At 40.6% G+C, this 17924-nt stretch overlaps 1 protein-coding gene across 1 annotated transcript in view; it reads left to right on the top strand.

The window, feature by feature from the left end:
• The window catches only part of LOC130267247 (gamma-aminobutyric acid receptor subunit beta-2), a 473943-nt gene that overhangs the window by 198430 nt on the left and 257589 nt on the right, over nt 1-17924 (top strand). Inside the window, exon 4 of the mRNA XM_056516672.1 lies at nt 985-1205. Coding sequence (XP_056372647.1) covers nt 985-1205 — 221 coding nt within the window. The remainder of the gene's footprint in view (nt 1-984; nt 1206-17924) is intronic.

Genomic DNA, 17924 nt, shown 5'->3' on the forward strand with positions numbered 1-17924 from the left:
GAGCCAAGCAAATCCTTTCCATGAATGCACTGGTACCAACTGACTCATTTATTTGTATAATCATATAAAGGAAGGCATAAACATTAGATATTTGCAATACTGCCATACACTGTTATTAAAATATGTTTGGTTAGGCAAATGTAGATAGTACAAGAAACATTAGAATTCAAGCACATTGGATGTAGTGTTTGGCCCTTGGATGGAGTCAAGTAAGGCCTTTGTTCTGGTGTAGTGTAGATTGACCACCGCTCATGGTAGATACAATAGCATAAAGCACTCTGGCTTCACAGGGCGTATGTGACAAATGTTACTGGCACTGACATATAATGGAGGCATCCGGTTGAAACCTTCCGTCACTATATGGAAAGAATAGCGCAGAAGGTTACCAATACCTGGACAACAACGGAAGCAAATGGGAAGTAACAGACTAAGAGCTTTATCATAAGAGTCTGACGTCATGATCAGCGATGCCAGGCTCCTGTCAAACTGTTACAAAACGATTGGGTTATTATACACAGCTCAGTATGATTAAATTCACATATGCAGATTGCTCCCATTATTATCTTCCCTCCTAAAACTCTAGCAATACAAAGGATTACTCACTGCGTACAGTGTATTCAAATACGTTCAAAACTGTATCGCTGGGCAGACAGAGCTGAATGAATATCCTATTCTCTGTGTATTAACAGCTTTGCCTGCTACAGTAATTATTAATGCAATAATTAAAAGATGATTGTAAAAATACATTTATTACTGTCAGACCACACAGAATTATCTTCCCAACGCTCATAGATGGATTTGGTCTTAAATAAGAAATGTTCTAATATTTCAGAAGGAAGAAAGCTAAATAATTTGTTCAGCCATGTGCAAGTTGTTCTAGACCTTGAAATGCATGATAAAGCTATGGTCTTCCTGCTATGAATTGACAATGTGGAAATGTATTAAAATTACTTATTGTCTGTGTTTTTCTTTTTTTCTTTTTAGGACTACACACTGACAATGTACTTTCAGCAGGCTTGGAGGGATAAAAGACTTTCATATTCAGTGATTCCTTTAAATTTGACCTTGGACAATAGAGTGGCAGATCAGCTCTGGGTTCCTGATACATACTTTTTAAATGACAAGAAATCTTTTGTGCATGGTGTTACAGTGAAGAATAGAATGATTCGTCTTCATCCCGATGGCACCGTACTGTACGGTCTAAGGTCAGTCCGCAACAAATACTCTTACTTGAATGCATGGTCTTTAGATTTTGGCACATTCTGTTCCTTATCAAGCATAATAACCTTTTGCATATTAAGTACTTCCTTCCAGCCCTGACAATGTGATGTACTGTTATCAGCATGTCTTTGGCAAATGACAGATCTTAATTTGGATTTTTAAAGAAAACTTTAGAAAGTGTTATGCTTCTTTCGTGGCGATGAATAGACAGAAAATTAAGAATTTCAGGGGTCATATGTTGTAGCAAGAGCTATTTTAATATGCTTTCATAAGTAAGTCCATATTAAGGGCATTTGGGACACCAATATGAATATGACTTTCCCTGGTTGTTTATGGAAGTGAGGGTCCCCAAAAGCATAGATTAAAACAGGGTCAGGTAACAGTTATGTCTCCAGACATCTCTATACACAATCATTTTGGGCATGACTGAGCATTCTTGTGTTCTCTCAGACAGCTCTGGTGTCGACTTATCTTATAACATGCCTAACTCTTCTCTCCACCGGCAAAGTTTGTCAGTGGCAATTCGCCAGATTATCATACACTTTAGGCAGTCAGAGCAACCTGCTGAAGTTGTCAGGTTTGGCCAACTATCTAAGGTGTAGGAGCACCTCTGGAGATGAAATCCTTGCACAGGTTCCCTCTCCCCTATTTAAAGGGGTACTCCGCTGCTATGACTTTATCAATAAATTTGCCCATTGTGTAAGGTTGTTTAACTCTCTAATATGTTTGCTGTGTCAATAATGCATATTATTTCCGTTATACTTACTGTTCCTATGTGCAGGAAGTAGTGTAGTTTTTTGGTGCTTCGTGACTGCTGACAACGTTTGCGGCCATGTTGTTGTCAGCCATGTTGTTGACGTCCGCATCTCCCTTCTCCCGTGTCCGTAGTCAAGCCGGACCACTTCTTGAATATTCATTCTTTGAAATTGTGTGGGAATGACGTTTTTCACTTTCTTTGCCGCCCCTTGTGTGAGCGTCCTAGCCTGGTCCAATCGTCCTTTGTGCCAGGCGCATGCGTCATGTATATTTTGAGAGTCGTCTTCGGCGCGTAGTGCGCATGTCTGGTCATTTTGTGAATCGCATTCTCAGCACTACGCTTACAGCGTAGTGCTAACGTCGGCTACGTCAGTAGCGTAGCCCTGTGCATGCGCAGTAGTCCTTACAGATAAGGGCTTACGTTAGTAGCATAGCCCTGAGCTGTAAGGACAACTGCACATGCGCAGGGCTACGCTAGGAACGTAAGCCCTGAACTGGAAGGAGAACTGTGCATGCGCATGGCTACGCTAATAACGTATGCTACGTTAGCAGCATAGGGATGAGCAGGTGCACATTTCTTTAAGGAACGATGGAACATAATGGGCGTGGAAAGAAGAAACAAGGGGCGGAAGCTAGGATGCCTATGGGCAGAAAAAAAAAAGGGGGCATACACATAGGCGTGAACAAAAAAAAAGGATGGGTGGAATAACAAGGAAAAATAGGTGACACCTAAGCGCATAATCAGGCCGCAAAGCATTAGGGGAATGGTAGTTTTCACGGACCGAACAACAGGAAATAAGCAACAACGTGAGCCAGACAGAACGCCAACTCAGGGAACGACAATGCTAATGGATAAGGCGCATACAGTACAGGGGTGTTATGTGAAGTCATCAAGTAAGAGGTAAAAAGTTGGTGAAATAAGCACTAGGCAGCGGAGTACCCCTTTAAGTAAGGGATGCAGCTAACCTGATCTGGTATAGATACTACATACCACCCACATTGAATCTTCTTTTTTAACCCCTTAAGGACGCAGGACGTAAATGTACGTCCTGGTGCGGTGGTACTTAACGCACCAGGACGTACATTTACGTCCTAAGCATAACCGCGGGCATCGGAGCGATGCCCGTGTCATGCGCGGCTGATCCCGGCTGCTGATCGCAGCCAGGGACCCGCCGGCAATGGCCGACGCCCGCGATCTCGCGGGCGTCCGCCATTAACCCCTCAGGTGCCGGGATCAATACAGATCCCGGCATCTGCGGCAGTGCACGATTTGAATGAATGATCGGATCGCCCGCACCCGTACGGTTAACGGCGTGAACGAAAAAAAAAAAAAAAGTCCAAAATTCCTACTTTTTTAATACATTTTATTAAAAAAAAAATTATAAAAAATGTATTAAACGTTTTTTATATGCAAATGTGGTATCAAAAAAAAAGTACAGATCATGGCGCAAAAAATGAGCCCCCATACCGCCGCTTATACGGAAAAATAAAAAAGTTAGGGGTCATCAAAATAAAGTGATTATAAACGTACTAATTTGGTTAAAAAGTTTGTGATTTTTTTTAAGCGCAACAATAATATAAAAGTATGTAATAATGGGTATCATTTTAATCGTATTGACCCTCAGAATAAAGAACACACGTCATTTTTACCATAAATTGTACGGCGTGAAAACGAAACCTTCCAAAATTAGCAAAATTGCATTTTTCGTTTTAATTTCCCCACAAAAATTGTGTTTTTTGGTTGCGCCATACATTTTATGATATAATGAGTTATGTCATTACAAAGGACAACTGGTCGCGCAAAAAACAAGCCCTCATACTAGTCTGTGGATGAAAATATAAAAGAGTTATGATTTTTAGAAGGCGAGGAGGAAAAAATGAAAACGTAAAAATTAAATTGTCTGAGTCCTTAAGGCCAAAATGGGCTGAGTCCTTAAGGGGTTAAGCACACTCTGGAAACCTTTTAAAAACGAACTACAGATTAGTCACTCAATATTTTTTCTCAGATAGGTCTGTCAATGTTCATGACTTGTGCATGTTGACATAGAGCTATCTATCTGTCCTTGGTACTATTATGGAACAGTGTGGCACCACCATAACACAAAGAGTGCCAATAGCTCCCTAACAAAGAACAATTACTGTTATACAAGCTCTGTACATATGGTGTTGTCAATTTCATAGTGCTTAAAACCAATTGCCAGACTTTCACTGTTTAATAAGATGCATTTTTTTGTCATAATAGTGAGTTGTGATGTGCAAGATTTACTAGTTGCAGATTATATATAAAACACTCCAAAGAAGTGCATCCCTTAAATATTCCATTTGAGACAGGTATTGGGTTGTCGTTTGAAAGCTCCCAACATTCACAAGGCACAGAGGTAAAGAAGAAATTTATTTTTTAACATGAAATACAAGGATATGTAGGGAATGAGTGCATTATAATAATTAGTCTTAGGTTATGTTCACATTGAGTAATGTGAACGGAGTCTCAGCTCGGAGAATTCCGCAAGCAGAGATTGCGCTGTCACCATTGACGGCAATGCAGGGCTTACGGACTTCAGCACAAAGACTGCACATATTCTTTGCGCGTATCAATTTCCTCAGTGTGACCAAACGGGTCCGCAGAAGACCCATCCACAGTGCGTGTAATTCCACTTGTGTAATTCTGTTCGCATAATTATGCAGGAATCGGCCAGTGTGAACATACCCTTAGTTGGAATGTTCATCAAATGTGTAATGTAGTCTGCTACTTATCTGTAAAGTCCAGTGCAACTCAAATGGTAGAGAGGAAGCACACTGACAAAGCAGGAATTGGGAAATCTCAACAAGAAAGTCCAGCAACCAGAAGGATCAGGCTTCACAATATGTTAGCATATACAAGGTATTTTGAGAGTTGCAACCCTAGTCTTGAGTAAGCTTGGTAATTCTATAGACATATTTTCACAGCACCTTTCCTTGAGCCAGCCTTTATGTCTGAAGTACATGTGATCATAAGGCTAAACACCAAAGTCAAAGTAATTAATATGTAGAAATATATACATTACTGTATAATACAATATATGCAATCAAAATATTTTTTTGCACAAGGCAGTGAATACAAATGTGATACTATAATTATAGTTACAGTTTGTACGGTTGAAAAGAGTCCATTAAGTTCAACCTAAAATCCTACTGTTTTCATCCAGATGCCTACTGCCCCATAGCAGAGGAAACATTTCTTCCAGACTCCAGTAGAATAAATGCTAGGATCAACATTCTATCCCCATAAATCTAGTATCCATATATGCTACATATTTTCTCAGTGATTACATCTTCAGCATATATTGTACGTGTGAACACATCCTAATGCTACAAGTAGTTGATGTTAAAGGGGTACTCTGGCGCAAAGACATCTTATCCCCTATCCTAAGGATAGGGGATAAGATGCCTGATCACGGGGGTCCCGCCCCCTCCCATAGGCTTGCATCGAGGGTGCGGGACGTGAGGTCACACAGGGGCGTCCCTGTGATCGCCAGTAATCAGACCCTGAGCGAGCACGCTCCGGGGGCTGATTCCAATGGGGTGCGGCATGGAAGATCAAGGGGGTCCCCAGCGGCGGATTAGGATAGGGGATAAGATGTTTTAGCGCCGGAGTCCCAAAGCCCCTTTAACCCCTTAAGGACTCAGCCCATTTTGGCCTTAAGGACTCAGACAATTAAATTTTTATGTTTTCATTTTTTCCTCCTCGCCTTTTAAAAATCATAACTCTTTTATATTTTCATCCACAGACTAGTATGAGGGCTTGTTTTTTGCGCGATCAGTTGTCCTTTGTAATGACATCACTCATTATATCATAAAATGTATGGCGCAACCAAAAAACACTTTTTGTGGGGAAATTAAAACGAAAAATGCAATTTTGCTAATTTTGAAAGGTTTCGTTTTCACGCCGTACAATTTATGGTAAAAATGACGTGTGTTCTTTATTCTGAGGGTCAATACGATTAAAATGATACCCATTATTACGTACTTTTCTATTATTGTTGCGCTTAAAAAAAATCACAAACTTTTTAACCAAATTAGTACGTTTATAATCCCTTTATTTTGATGACCTCTAACTTTTTTATTTTTCCGTATAAGCGGCGGTATGGGGGCTCATGTTTTGCGCCATGATCTGTACTTTTTTTTGATACCACATTTGCATATGAAAAACTTTTAATTAATTTTTTATAATTTTTTTTTAATAAAATGCATTACAAAAGTAGGAATTTTGGACTTTTTTTTTTTTTTTTTTCGTTCACGCTGTTCACCGTACGGGATCATTAACATTTTATTTTAATAGTTCGGACATTGGCGATACCAAATATGTCTATAAAAAATTTTTTTTACGCTTTTTGGGGGTAAAATAGGAAAAAACGGACGTTTTACTTTTTTATTGGGGGAGGGGATTTTTCACTTTTTTTTTACTTTTACTTTTACATTTTTTAAGATTTTTTTTTACACTTGAATAGTCCCCATAGGGGACTATTCATAGCAATACCATGATTGCTAATACTGATCTGTTCTATGTATAGGACATAGAACAGATCAGTGTTCTCGGTCATCTTCTGCTCTGGTCTGCTCGATCACAGACCAGAGCAGGAGACGCCGGGAGCCGCACGGAGGAAGGAGAGGGGACCTCCGTGAGGTGTTATGAATGATCGGATCCCCGCAGCAGCGCTGCGGGCGATCCGATCATTCATTCAAATCGCAAACTGCCGCAGATGCCGTGATCTGTATTGATCCCGGCACCTGAGGGGTTAATGGCGGACGCCCGCGAGATCGCGGGCGTCGGCCATTGCCGGCGGGTCCCTGGCTGCGATCAGCAGCCGGGATCAGCCGCGCATGACACGGGCATCGCTCCGATGCCCGCGGTTATGCATAGGACGTAAATGTACGTCCTGGTGCGTAAAGTACCACCTCACCAGGAAGTACATTTACGTCCTGCATCCTTAAGGGGTTAAAGCCAAAGAGAACTTGTTTCAATTAAGCAAAAAGAAGGAAAAGTCCGCTCACCTCTCCATGCGAGTTGTAGCTTCCATGATTCCTGATTGCTCCAGGTGCTGTCAGGACGTTGCTGCTGTGGACAAGGTATGTAGTAGAAAGGAGCACTTACAGACGCATCAGTAGATATGAAACACAAGCTCTTATTTTGTCTTCTTAACCTCTTGGGGACGCAGGGCGTATGCAATCCCCGATCCTTAAGGACTCAGGGCGTACCTGTTCGCCCTGGTCCCGCTTACCAGGTTTAAACCGTTCTCGCCAGCAGAGAACAGGTTAAACCCGGTGGGTCCTGATTGCTACGGGCATCCATGACCCACGGCTAATGCCGGGCACAGCCAATCGAAAGTAAAAGAATCCCGGCAGCTCAGCAGAGCTGATTGGGACTATCGCGACAAAATTGTGATCTCCCGATCAGCTAAACCACACGGTTGATGGCGTACACGTAAAAAAATACCAAAGTCCAAAATTTTCATTTTTGGTCACTTCATATACCATAAAAAATATTCATAAAAAGCAATCAAAAAGTCCCATCAAAACAAAGACGGTACCTATAGAAACTACAGATGATGGCGCAAAAAATTATCCCCATACCACCCTATACACGGAAAAAAAACAAAATTATAAACTACATGCACCAAAATTAGTATGTTTAAAATTGGCATCTAAAGACCCATATAACTTTTTTAAGTATTAAAATTAAATAAAGCTTATTCTTGTAACCATATGGACCTACAGAATACAGATAAGGTATCATTTCTACCAAATATTGCACTTCGTAGAAACGGGAGCCACCAAAATTTACAAAATGGCTTTTTTTTTTTTTATTTCACCCCACAAATATTTTTTTTTTTTATTTAGTCACAGGTTATATTCTAAAATAAGTGATGTCATTGCAAAGTACAACTGGTGTTGCAAAAAAACAAGCCCTTATATGGGTCTATAGGTGCAAAATTCAAAGTGTTATGATTTTTAGAAAGTAAGGAGGAAAAAGCAAAAATGCTAAACCGAAAATTTGCTGAGTCCTTAAGGTGAAAATAGGCTAAGGGGTTAAAAAACGTCAGGGTAGCAAATCATGTTAAAAACATGGACATGGATCTTTTCAATTAAGCTAAACTATTCTCATTGATTGTAATAATGGAATGTGTATCTACTACTTTACATGTCTGTTTCCCATTAGCACCACTATTTTGTCTTTGGTACATTGATTGATTGATTGATGCTGTAATGTTTCAGTTGTTTAATTCCATTTGTAAGACACTTTTAACACGCAATGTGAATCACTGTTTCAGATTGTATTTTTCAAGATGGTTTACGTTAGTTTAAGTAAAGTTATATATTTATGATGCATCATGTGTTTGCAGCAGAATTTCAATCTTTCCCCAAAGTACATAAATGTATATTTCCCCCACCAATGTGGCTGATGGTCTCAGGTATAGGCAGTTTAAATGAAAAGATGTCAGCATGGGTCGACAATTCACTTCAAGCTCTTGTCCCCACTATACCGGGTTTTGTGCAAGTTACTAAACATTTATTGTTTGATTTGAATGAAGTTAAATGGACGGATTCTATGTCCTGGCTTACAACAAATGTGTCTTCTCTTTATTCAGTAATCCCACACGATAAAGCACTTATTGCCTTACAGTGGTTCCTTGACAAGTATTCCCCCCTACTCTGCTGATCTGCAGGAGTACATGCTTCTCGTTATTTATTATTTACTTAAACATAATTTTTTCATGTTTCATAGTATGTATTACCTGCAGATCACCAGGGCAGCTATGGGGGCCAAATTCTCACCATTGCTGGCTAATATTTACATGAGCTGGTGGGAAATGCGTAATCTTTTTTCTCCCAATAATCCATTCAGGAACAACATATCTCATTATGCTTGTTACATAGACTATTTGCTCATCGTGTGGGATTCTGATGAAACTTTTTACAGCTTATCTAAATGACAATACTGACAATCTTCAATTTACTGTATAATTTCATAAACATACGGTGCCTTTCCTTGACTTAAACTTAGTGGGAGATGTACTTTCACAGAAAATTGTATCCACTACGTTCAGGAAGGAGACTTCTGTTAACTCGACTTTACATGCTACCTCATGTCACCCATTTCACGTAGTGAAGAATCTACCTATAGGCGAGGCCATTCGAGCACGCCATAATTGTTCTTTATTAACGGACTTCTCACGTGAAATGGATGATCTGACTTGACGCCTTAAACATAGGGGCTATTAAGACAGGATGTTGAAGCGGGCCTCAGATATTGCTCTGAATAAAGCTAGACAAGATTTAATTAATATCAACCACCACAAACCAAGGACTTCATCAACATCCACGGTCCCGGTCATGTTTTCTACTCAATATAGTAGGCAGTTTGGAGAGATTTGCAAAATTATTCATAAATGTATGCCTCTTATTACTACTGATCCTACATATACTCACTCTATGTCTGGGGGCTAATGATGTATAGCTAGAAGAGCTCCCACTTTGGGACAACTTATATCTCCAAGTCTGTTTACTAGTTCCACTAAACAAGAGCATTCCTGGCTGAGACATACAGGCACTTACACATGCGGCCATCACATCTGTACTTTACCACTTTACCTCTTTTTCTACAGGCATCACCTTTCATATGTGGAATGTACTATGACCCCACTTAAAGTAAGAATTCACAAACATCTATCAGACATTCCATTTTTTAACAGCCGCAACACCTCAGCAGTATCCACACATTGCACACAAATACATGCAGGCAGTACAGCATCCCTCATGGTTCAAGGTACTGAAAGAGATGATCTTCCACAGAGAGGTGGAGACTTCCGTCAAAAAGTTTTTGCACGCAAGATTTTTTGGATCATCACTTTAGAAACTAGAGTGCCTACTGGACTGAATATAAGACAGGATATGCTATTATATTATCATTAATTATAATTTTTTTTTAAATCCATTTGCTATTCCTGGTATCTTTTTCAGTTCACTACGCTTTACTCTATATAGGGTGAAATGTATAAATTATTCTCTTTCCAGCTCTTTCCTTATAATTGCTTTTGCTGTGTATGTGATTTTGTATTTAATATTTAATAAATCTATATTATCACAGCAGTTTCCATTTGGTTCTTCATTTTATTTGATTCATGTATCCTTGTTGGACTTTTATGTGTAGCGGGTTAAGTACTTCTGGACAGGTGCATTTCATCTTTCCCGAGTTACTTCCTCTATTTAAACTGAAGAATCTCACTGTGTAAGGTGTATGACTAAGGGGCGGTATCGCCTGAAACGCGTTACATATTCACTCTGTGTCTCTGGATTTTATTTCAATAAATGGGACTTTCTTGCATTCAACCATCACTGGCTCCATTTCTACTATACATTGATTAAAGGGGTATTCCAGGATTTTTTTTTTTACTTGAATATGCTACAGGGGCTGTAAAGTTAGTGTAGTTCATAATATAGTGTCTATACCTGTGTGTGACGATTTTGTCAAAATTCTTCTGTGATTTTCACTCCAATCTTTATTTTTATCAGCATACAAAGTTACTGTTGTCTGAGATTTTTCCCAGCTTGCAATGCGGCCGAGACCTGACTCACTAGTTAGCTGATGACAGGGAGCCTGTCTGCTTTGCTTCAATGGATCGAGCGATCGCTTGGTGGGAGAGAGATCACACTGCAACTATTGCAACAGCTGAAGGCACCCTGATTGAAAACCACAAGTCTTTTGATGGATGCAGCTCATTTATGTTTCGATGGGTGGGGTTGCTGATGTGTGTGAGGGAGGAAAATTTAATTGTGGGATTAGTAGTCAAAAAAAAGAAAAGTCAAACAGGAAATACAAGTTCACAAAAAGCTAGCCACAGTGTTATGGTAATCTCATGACATAGCTATTTAGCCCCAAGACAAGCGCAGATCCTTCCTAAGCATGTCCATTACTGTCTGCCAGGTACATACTAAAATAACCTTATGGTGGATACACAATCTCAAATGTACATTTGAGGCCTAAATTGGTGATTTGCACAGGGGTGGCTGATAGTTACAGCGGTTCTGACATAAACGCAAAAACAAAATACACATGTGACCCCATATTGAAAACTACACCCCTCACGGAACGTAGCAAGGGGTATAGTGCGCCTTAATACCCCACAGGTGTTTAACAAATTTTCATTAAAGTTGGACATGAAAATGAAAAAAAAAAAAAATTTCGCTAAAATGCTGGTGTTACCCCAATGTTTTCATTTTCACAAGGGGTAATAGTAAAAAAAAGAAAAGCCCCCAAAATGTGTAACCCTGTTTCTTCTGAGTAAGGAAATACCCAAAATGTGTATGTTAAGTGCTCTACGGGCGAACTTCAATGCTCAGAGAAAAAAAATTGTCTGGAATTGAAGGCCATGTTTGTTTACAAAGTCCCCCCCCCCCCCCATGGTGCCAGAACAGTGGACTCCCCCACATGTGACCCCATTTTGGAAACTACACCCCTCACAGAATGTAATAAGTGGTGCAGTGAACATTTACACCCCACAGGTGTCTGACAGATTTTTGGAACAGTGGTCCATGAAAATGAAATTTTTTTATTCTCATTTGCACAGCCCAATGTTCCAACGATCTGTCAAATGCCAGTGGGGTGTAAATACTCACTGCACCGCTTATTACATTCCATGAGGTAGTAGTTGCCAAAATGGGGTCACATGTGGGGGGTCCACTGTTATGACACCATGGGGGTTTTGTAAACGCACATGGCCCCCAATTTCTATTCCAACCATATTATCTTTCCATGGCACTCCTTCTCTTGTGAGCATTGTAGTGCGCCAGCAGACCACTTGACATCCACACATGGTGTATTTCCATACTCAGAAGAAATGGGGTTACAGATTTTATTTTTATTTTTTTTGGGGGGGGGTTCTCCTATTAACCATTTTAAAAATGAAAACTTTGCAGTAACATCAGCATTTTAGTGAAAAAAAATTACATTTTTCATTTTCACGTCCAAATTTTGTGAAAATTTGTCAAACATCTGTGCGGTATTGAGGCTCACTGTACCCCTTGTTACGTGCCTTGAGGGGTGTAGTTTCCAGAGTAGTATGCCATGTGTTTGTTTTTTTTGCTCTTCTGGCACCATAGGGGTTTCCTAGATGCGACCTGTCCCCCAAAAGCCATTTCAGCAAAATTTGCTTTTCAAAAGCCAAATGTGGCTCATTCTCTTCTGAGCATTGTAGTTCGCCTGCCGAGTGCTTTACGTCCACACATGGGGTATTTCCATACTCAGAAGAAATTGGGTTACAAATTTTGGGGGGCATTTTCTCCTATTACCCCTTATAAAAACTGAAAATTTGGGGAAAAAACTGCATTTTGTGAAATTTATTTATCATGTACACCTTCCACTTTAACGAAAAGTCGTCAAACACCTGTGTGGTGTTAAGGCTCACTGGACCCCTTGTTACGTGCCTTGAAGGGTGTAGTTTCCAAAATAGTATGCTATACCCCCCAAAAAACCATTTCAGCAAAATTTGCTCTCCACAATACCATTGTCGCTCCTTCCATTCCGAGCCCTCTAGTGCACCCACAGAGCACTTTATATCCACATATTAGGTATTTCCTTACTCGAGAGCAATGGGGTTACAAATTTTAGGGGACTTTTTCTCATTTTACCCCTTGTAAAAATTTTGAAAATGAATTTTCTCCTTCACTTTGCTTCTATTCCTGTGAAACACCTAAAGGGTTAACAAACTTTCTGAATATCATTTTTAATACTTTGAGAGTGTAGTTTATATAATGGGGTCATTTCTGGGGTATTTCTCTCTCGAGTAAATATCAAACTGAACTGGTTGCTGAAAAATTCCGATTTTGAAATTTTCATGAAAAACTGGAAAATTGCTGCTAAACTTATAAGCCCTTTAATGTCAAAATGGGCTGTGTCCTTAAGGGGTTAATATATTCTAAACCCCTTACATATTGGCAGGTTCCACTGCCTCATTTCCAAGACAGGAGGAATGTGCTGTAGTCTTCCATTTCTCATATCATGAAATGAGCCTTCCTGCTTTAACCGCATAATTTAAATTTGATTTTCAATGTTCACTGATATTCCTATAATGTTGATGAAGCCGCTAACATCTCCATTGCCTGTTACTTTAGGTTGCTGAAATCAATAGACTCTTTAATTTCAGATGAGGAGCAAATTATAATATGGAGTTTATTTGCTCTCTGCTCATCTATTTAGCCCAGTATCCTCAGGAGCCGGTGCCTACAGTATTCTAAACTGACTGTCTGGAAATGCTCCAGCACAAGACTTTTAAAGATGTTAATATTGTATTACTGAAGCCCCATGTGACGCCAATGCATCTTACAAATTCTTGTCAACGATTCTTGATATGCTGCAATTAGGCTGAGCACAAAGAGTCAGCATCCTTATTATATTGATTAAATAGGCTCCTATGTCCATACCACCCTGAGCCATTAACCTTTATTTTATTAAGGTTTCATTACGGGTCTTTACAAACTTAACAACTAAAGGGCAACTATTTCCTGTCACTGTTTGTTGTTGGTGGGTTAATATATTAAAGAGACCACAGGCCAAGCATTCTTAACATTAAAACCTGCCTAATGTTCAGGAGTCTGCCAATATGCCACAAATACAGCTCTGAAAAATTGTGGCATTGACTGCGAAAACTGCTAAAGGTAATATTTGGCACTAAAACTATAGCAGCATTGAACTCTTTAGCTGTCACATTCCCCAAACCATTGCAGACCTTCCGTGCACGCTCCTTATTTATGCCACTGCCCATTATAAAATACATTTGGCATATATATACTTGGTCCACAATATTTTTTAGGTAGGTGGTACATGTCAAAGTAGTATCCACTAGGGATCGACCGATATCGTTTTTTTAGGGCCGATACAGATAATCGGTGCAGGTTAGGGCCGATAGCAGATAACTTATACCGATATTCTGGTATAAGTTATCGGCTATTTATCCCCCCGCGACACCGCTGCAGATCATTGATTTAAAGCGGGCACTTCAAATCAATGCACTCCAGTGGCTTTTGCGGTGCCATAGGCCGCCACCACCCGCTTCTCTCCCCCTACCTGTCAGGGTGGTCCGGGCCATCCTTCCTTCCTGTAGTGTCCGGCGGCATTCCGGGTGGAGGGTGAACCGGTCCGGGCTGTCCTTCTTCTCCGGGGGTCATCTTCTCCACTCCGGGCAGGCTCCGGCCTAGTAATGCAGCATAGACGCCGCTGCGCAGTGACGCCCGTGCGCAGTGACGCCCGTGCACAGCGACGCACCTGACATCACGGCGTAGCGGCGTCTATGCAGCGTACTAGGCCGGAGCCTGCCCGGAGTGAAGAAGATGACCCCCGGAGAAGGACAGCCCAGACCGGTTCACCCTCCACCCGGAATGCCGCCGGACACTACAGGAAGGATGGATGGCCCGGACCACCCCCATTACGGGTAAGTTTAATTTTTTTTAATGACTCGGAGGGTGGGGGAGGGGCCCGAGCTTTATGGGCAAAAATCCATACCGGTATACCGCCCAGCACTACGATGGGGGGTGAGACGCGGTGCGGTGGGTCGGGGGTGCGGTCGCGGTGCGGCGCGGAAGGTCGGGGGGGTGGTAGCGGTGCTGTGGGAGCGGTGCGGGGCATTATTGGCTTATCGGCAAGGTAATTGCCGATACCGATAATGCCCAAAATCGTGATTATCGGCCGATAATATCGGCCATACCGATAATCGATCGATCCCTAGTATCCACGCCAATGCTGGGTTTGGGCACCAGGTTTTCAGAGCATCACACTGCCTCTATTGGTTCACCTTTTTCTATAGTGCACCCAGTTGCCATCTTCTTCCTATGTAAGTAACCCATTTGCACTTGGGTGTCCAAAATATGATGCATAAGGCCACTTACTTCCATTGCATCATGGTTCAGTTTTGATGCCAACAGGCATATTGTATGTGACTTCAGTGCTAGACATGGGTCAACTTTAAAATGGTAAACAATGACCTTGTTGCTGGTTCACTGGCAGTCTTTCCTTGGTCCACTTGTTTTAGTTATAAGTGCATCCTGGGAAAAAAATTCCGCCATTTTGGATGTCTAGCAATCACAATTTGACCCTTGATAAATTATCTTAGATCCCTGCACTTGCTCATACTTACAACTTATAATACAACTTCAAGACTCAACTATTCACTTTCTGCCTAAATTATCCCTCCCATTGCCACTGTCACCCTATAATCAATTTCATTCACCTGTCACATTATGGTGAATCAGGGTATCACCTCATTCCTTTTTCTTGATGTACTAAAAAAAAAAAAAAAAAAAAAAAATACCAATTTTTGGTCACATCACATCCCAGAAAAAAAGGAATAAAAAGTGATTAAACAAGCCAGAACTACACAAAAGTTGTACCGTTGCAAACTGCAGCTAATTTTTTTTTTTTTTTTTTTAATTGCGTCTGTTTAGGGCCTAGGGCTATAATGCAATTTATTGTTCACATCTATTGTCTATCTACTTTGAGACAGGATGTATGATGTACCTGTTATTTCATTCACATGCTCCTTGGAGGGGCAATGTCTTGCCCCCTCAGGTTCTAATGTGCTAATTATTTAGCTATTTTGGATGTTTATGCTATATACATATATATATATATATATATATATATATATATATATATGCGCTGCGGAATCTGTAGGCGCTATATAAATAAAATTATATAATAAAGAATTACAGTTTCTACTTTAATTGAGAGTGCATTGGTTGAAACCCACTCCTTATTTTTTAATAACAGAGCCCCCCTATTCATGTAACTATAGTATTACAGCACTTGACTGCTGATACTACTGCAGCCGTCACTTACTAGCCCCTTGTAAATAGACAGAGGGGACGTTTGGAGAACCTCCTCTGGATTGGACCTTTGGAAGATGAGTAGTTTTTTTTTTTTCTTTTTTTACATGCTGTGTTTTATTTATTTATCTAGTTGGAGATAGATCCTCTTCACAGGAAGTACAGCACCCAGATTTATCCTCCAGGGAGCTGTCAGCCACTTCCAGACAATGGCTGTGACTGCTCCCTGCACTTCCCTTTACAGGACACTACACAGGGAGCCTTCATAGCTGTTGACTAAGAGCTGCTGATGGCCCCCAGCATGCCAAAGTGTACAGAATGGAAGAAGGGATGAGCTCTTTGTGGCTTCCCTATTGACTAGGGCAGGGTGATGCAGTCACAGATGTTGCAAACCCTTAAAGGGTAACTCTCATTAAAATTTATTTTTGCTATTGCACTCCTTATGGTAAAAAAAAAAATATTTAATATACTTTGTTTAACAAAAATGAAGTTTTCTATGTTTTATTTGTGCTTAACCCCTTAAGGACTCAGCCCATTTTGGCCTTAAGGACAATTTAATTTTTACGTTTTCATTTTTTCCTCCTCGCCTTCTAAAAATCATAACTCTTTTATATTTTCATCCACAGACTAGTATGAGGGCTTGTTTTTTGCGCGACCAGTTGTCCTTTGTAATGACATCACTCATTATATCATAAAATGTATGGCGCAACCAAAAAACACTATTTTTGTGGGGAAATTAAAACGAAAAACGCAATTTTGCTAATTTTGGAAGGTTTTGTTTTCACGCCGTACAATTTATGGTAAAAATGACATGTGTTCTTTATTCTGAGGGTCAATACGATTAAAATGATACCCATTATTATGTACTTTTATATTATTGTTGCGCTTAAAAAAAATCACAAACTTTTTAACCAAATTAGTACGTTTATAATCCCTTTATTTTGATGACCTCTAACTTTTTTATTTTTCCGTATAAGTGGCAGTATGGGGGCTCATTTTTTGCGCCATGATCTGTACTTTTTTTTGATACCACATTTGCATATAAAAAACTTTTAATACACTTTTTATAATTTTTTTTTTAATAAAATGTATTAAAAAAGTAGGAATTTTGGACTTTTTTAATATTTTTCGTTCACGCCGTTCACCGTACGGGATCATTAACATTTTATTTTAATAGTTCGGACATTTTCGCACGCGGCGATACCAAATATGTCTAGAAAAAATGTTTTTTACGCTTTTTGGGGGTAAAATAGGAAAAAACGGACGTTTTACTTTTTTATTGGGGGAGGGGATTTTTCACTTTTTTTTTACTTTTACTTTTACATTTTTTTAATTTTTTTTTTACACTTGAATAGTCCCCATAGGGGACTATTCATAGCAATACCATGATTGCTAATACTGATCTGTTCTATGTATAGGACATAGAACAGATCAGTATTATCGGTCATCTCCTGCTCTGGTCTGCTCGATCACAGACCAGAGCAGGAGACGCCGGGAGCCACACGGAGGAAGGAGAGGGGACCTTCGTGCGGCGTTATGAATGATCGGATCCCCGCAGCAGCGCTGCGGGCGATCGGATCGTTCATTTAAATCGCGAACTCCCGCAGATGCCGGGATCTGTATTGATCCCGGCACCTGAGGGGTTAATGGCGGACGCCCGCGAGATCGCGGGTGTCGGCCATTGCCGGCGGGTCCCTGGCTGCGATCAGCAGCCGGGATCAGCCGCGCATGACACGGGCATCGCTCCGATGCCCGCGGTTATGCTTAGGACGTAAATGTACGTCCTGGTGCGTTAAGTACCACCTCACCAGGACGTACATTTACGTCCTGCGTCCTTAAGGGGTTAAAAAAGCTCAAGAGCACATTTTCCCACATCTCATACACAAACTTAGGACTGAGGTCCAAACACAGAAAGTGCAGCCTGGAGTGCTGAAAGGGGTATGTCCAGCCTCATCCAATCATAGCGCCTCTCACACTTAACTGCCATATGCTGTTGGTTGGACACACCCCCCCTCAGCACTCCAGGCTGAACTTCCTGTGTTTGGGCTTTGGTCCTAAGTCTGTGTATAAGATGGGGAAAAATGTGCTCTTGA

The sequence above is a fragment of the Hyla sarda genome, chromosome 4, assembly GCF_029499605.1.
Source record: "Hyla sarda isolate aHylSar1 chromosome 4, aHylSar1.hap1, whole genome shotgun sequence".
Lineage (NCBI taxonomy): Eukaryota > Metazoa > Chordata > Amphibia > Anura > Hylidae > Hyla > Hyla sarda.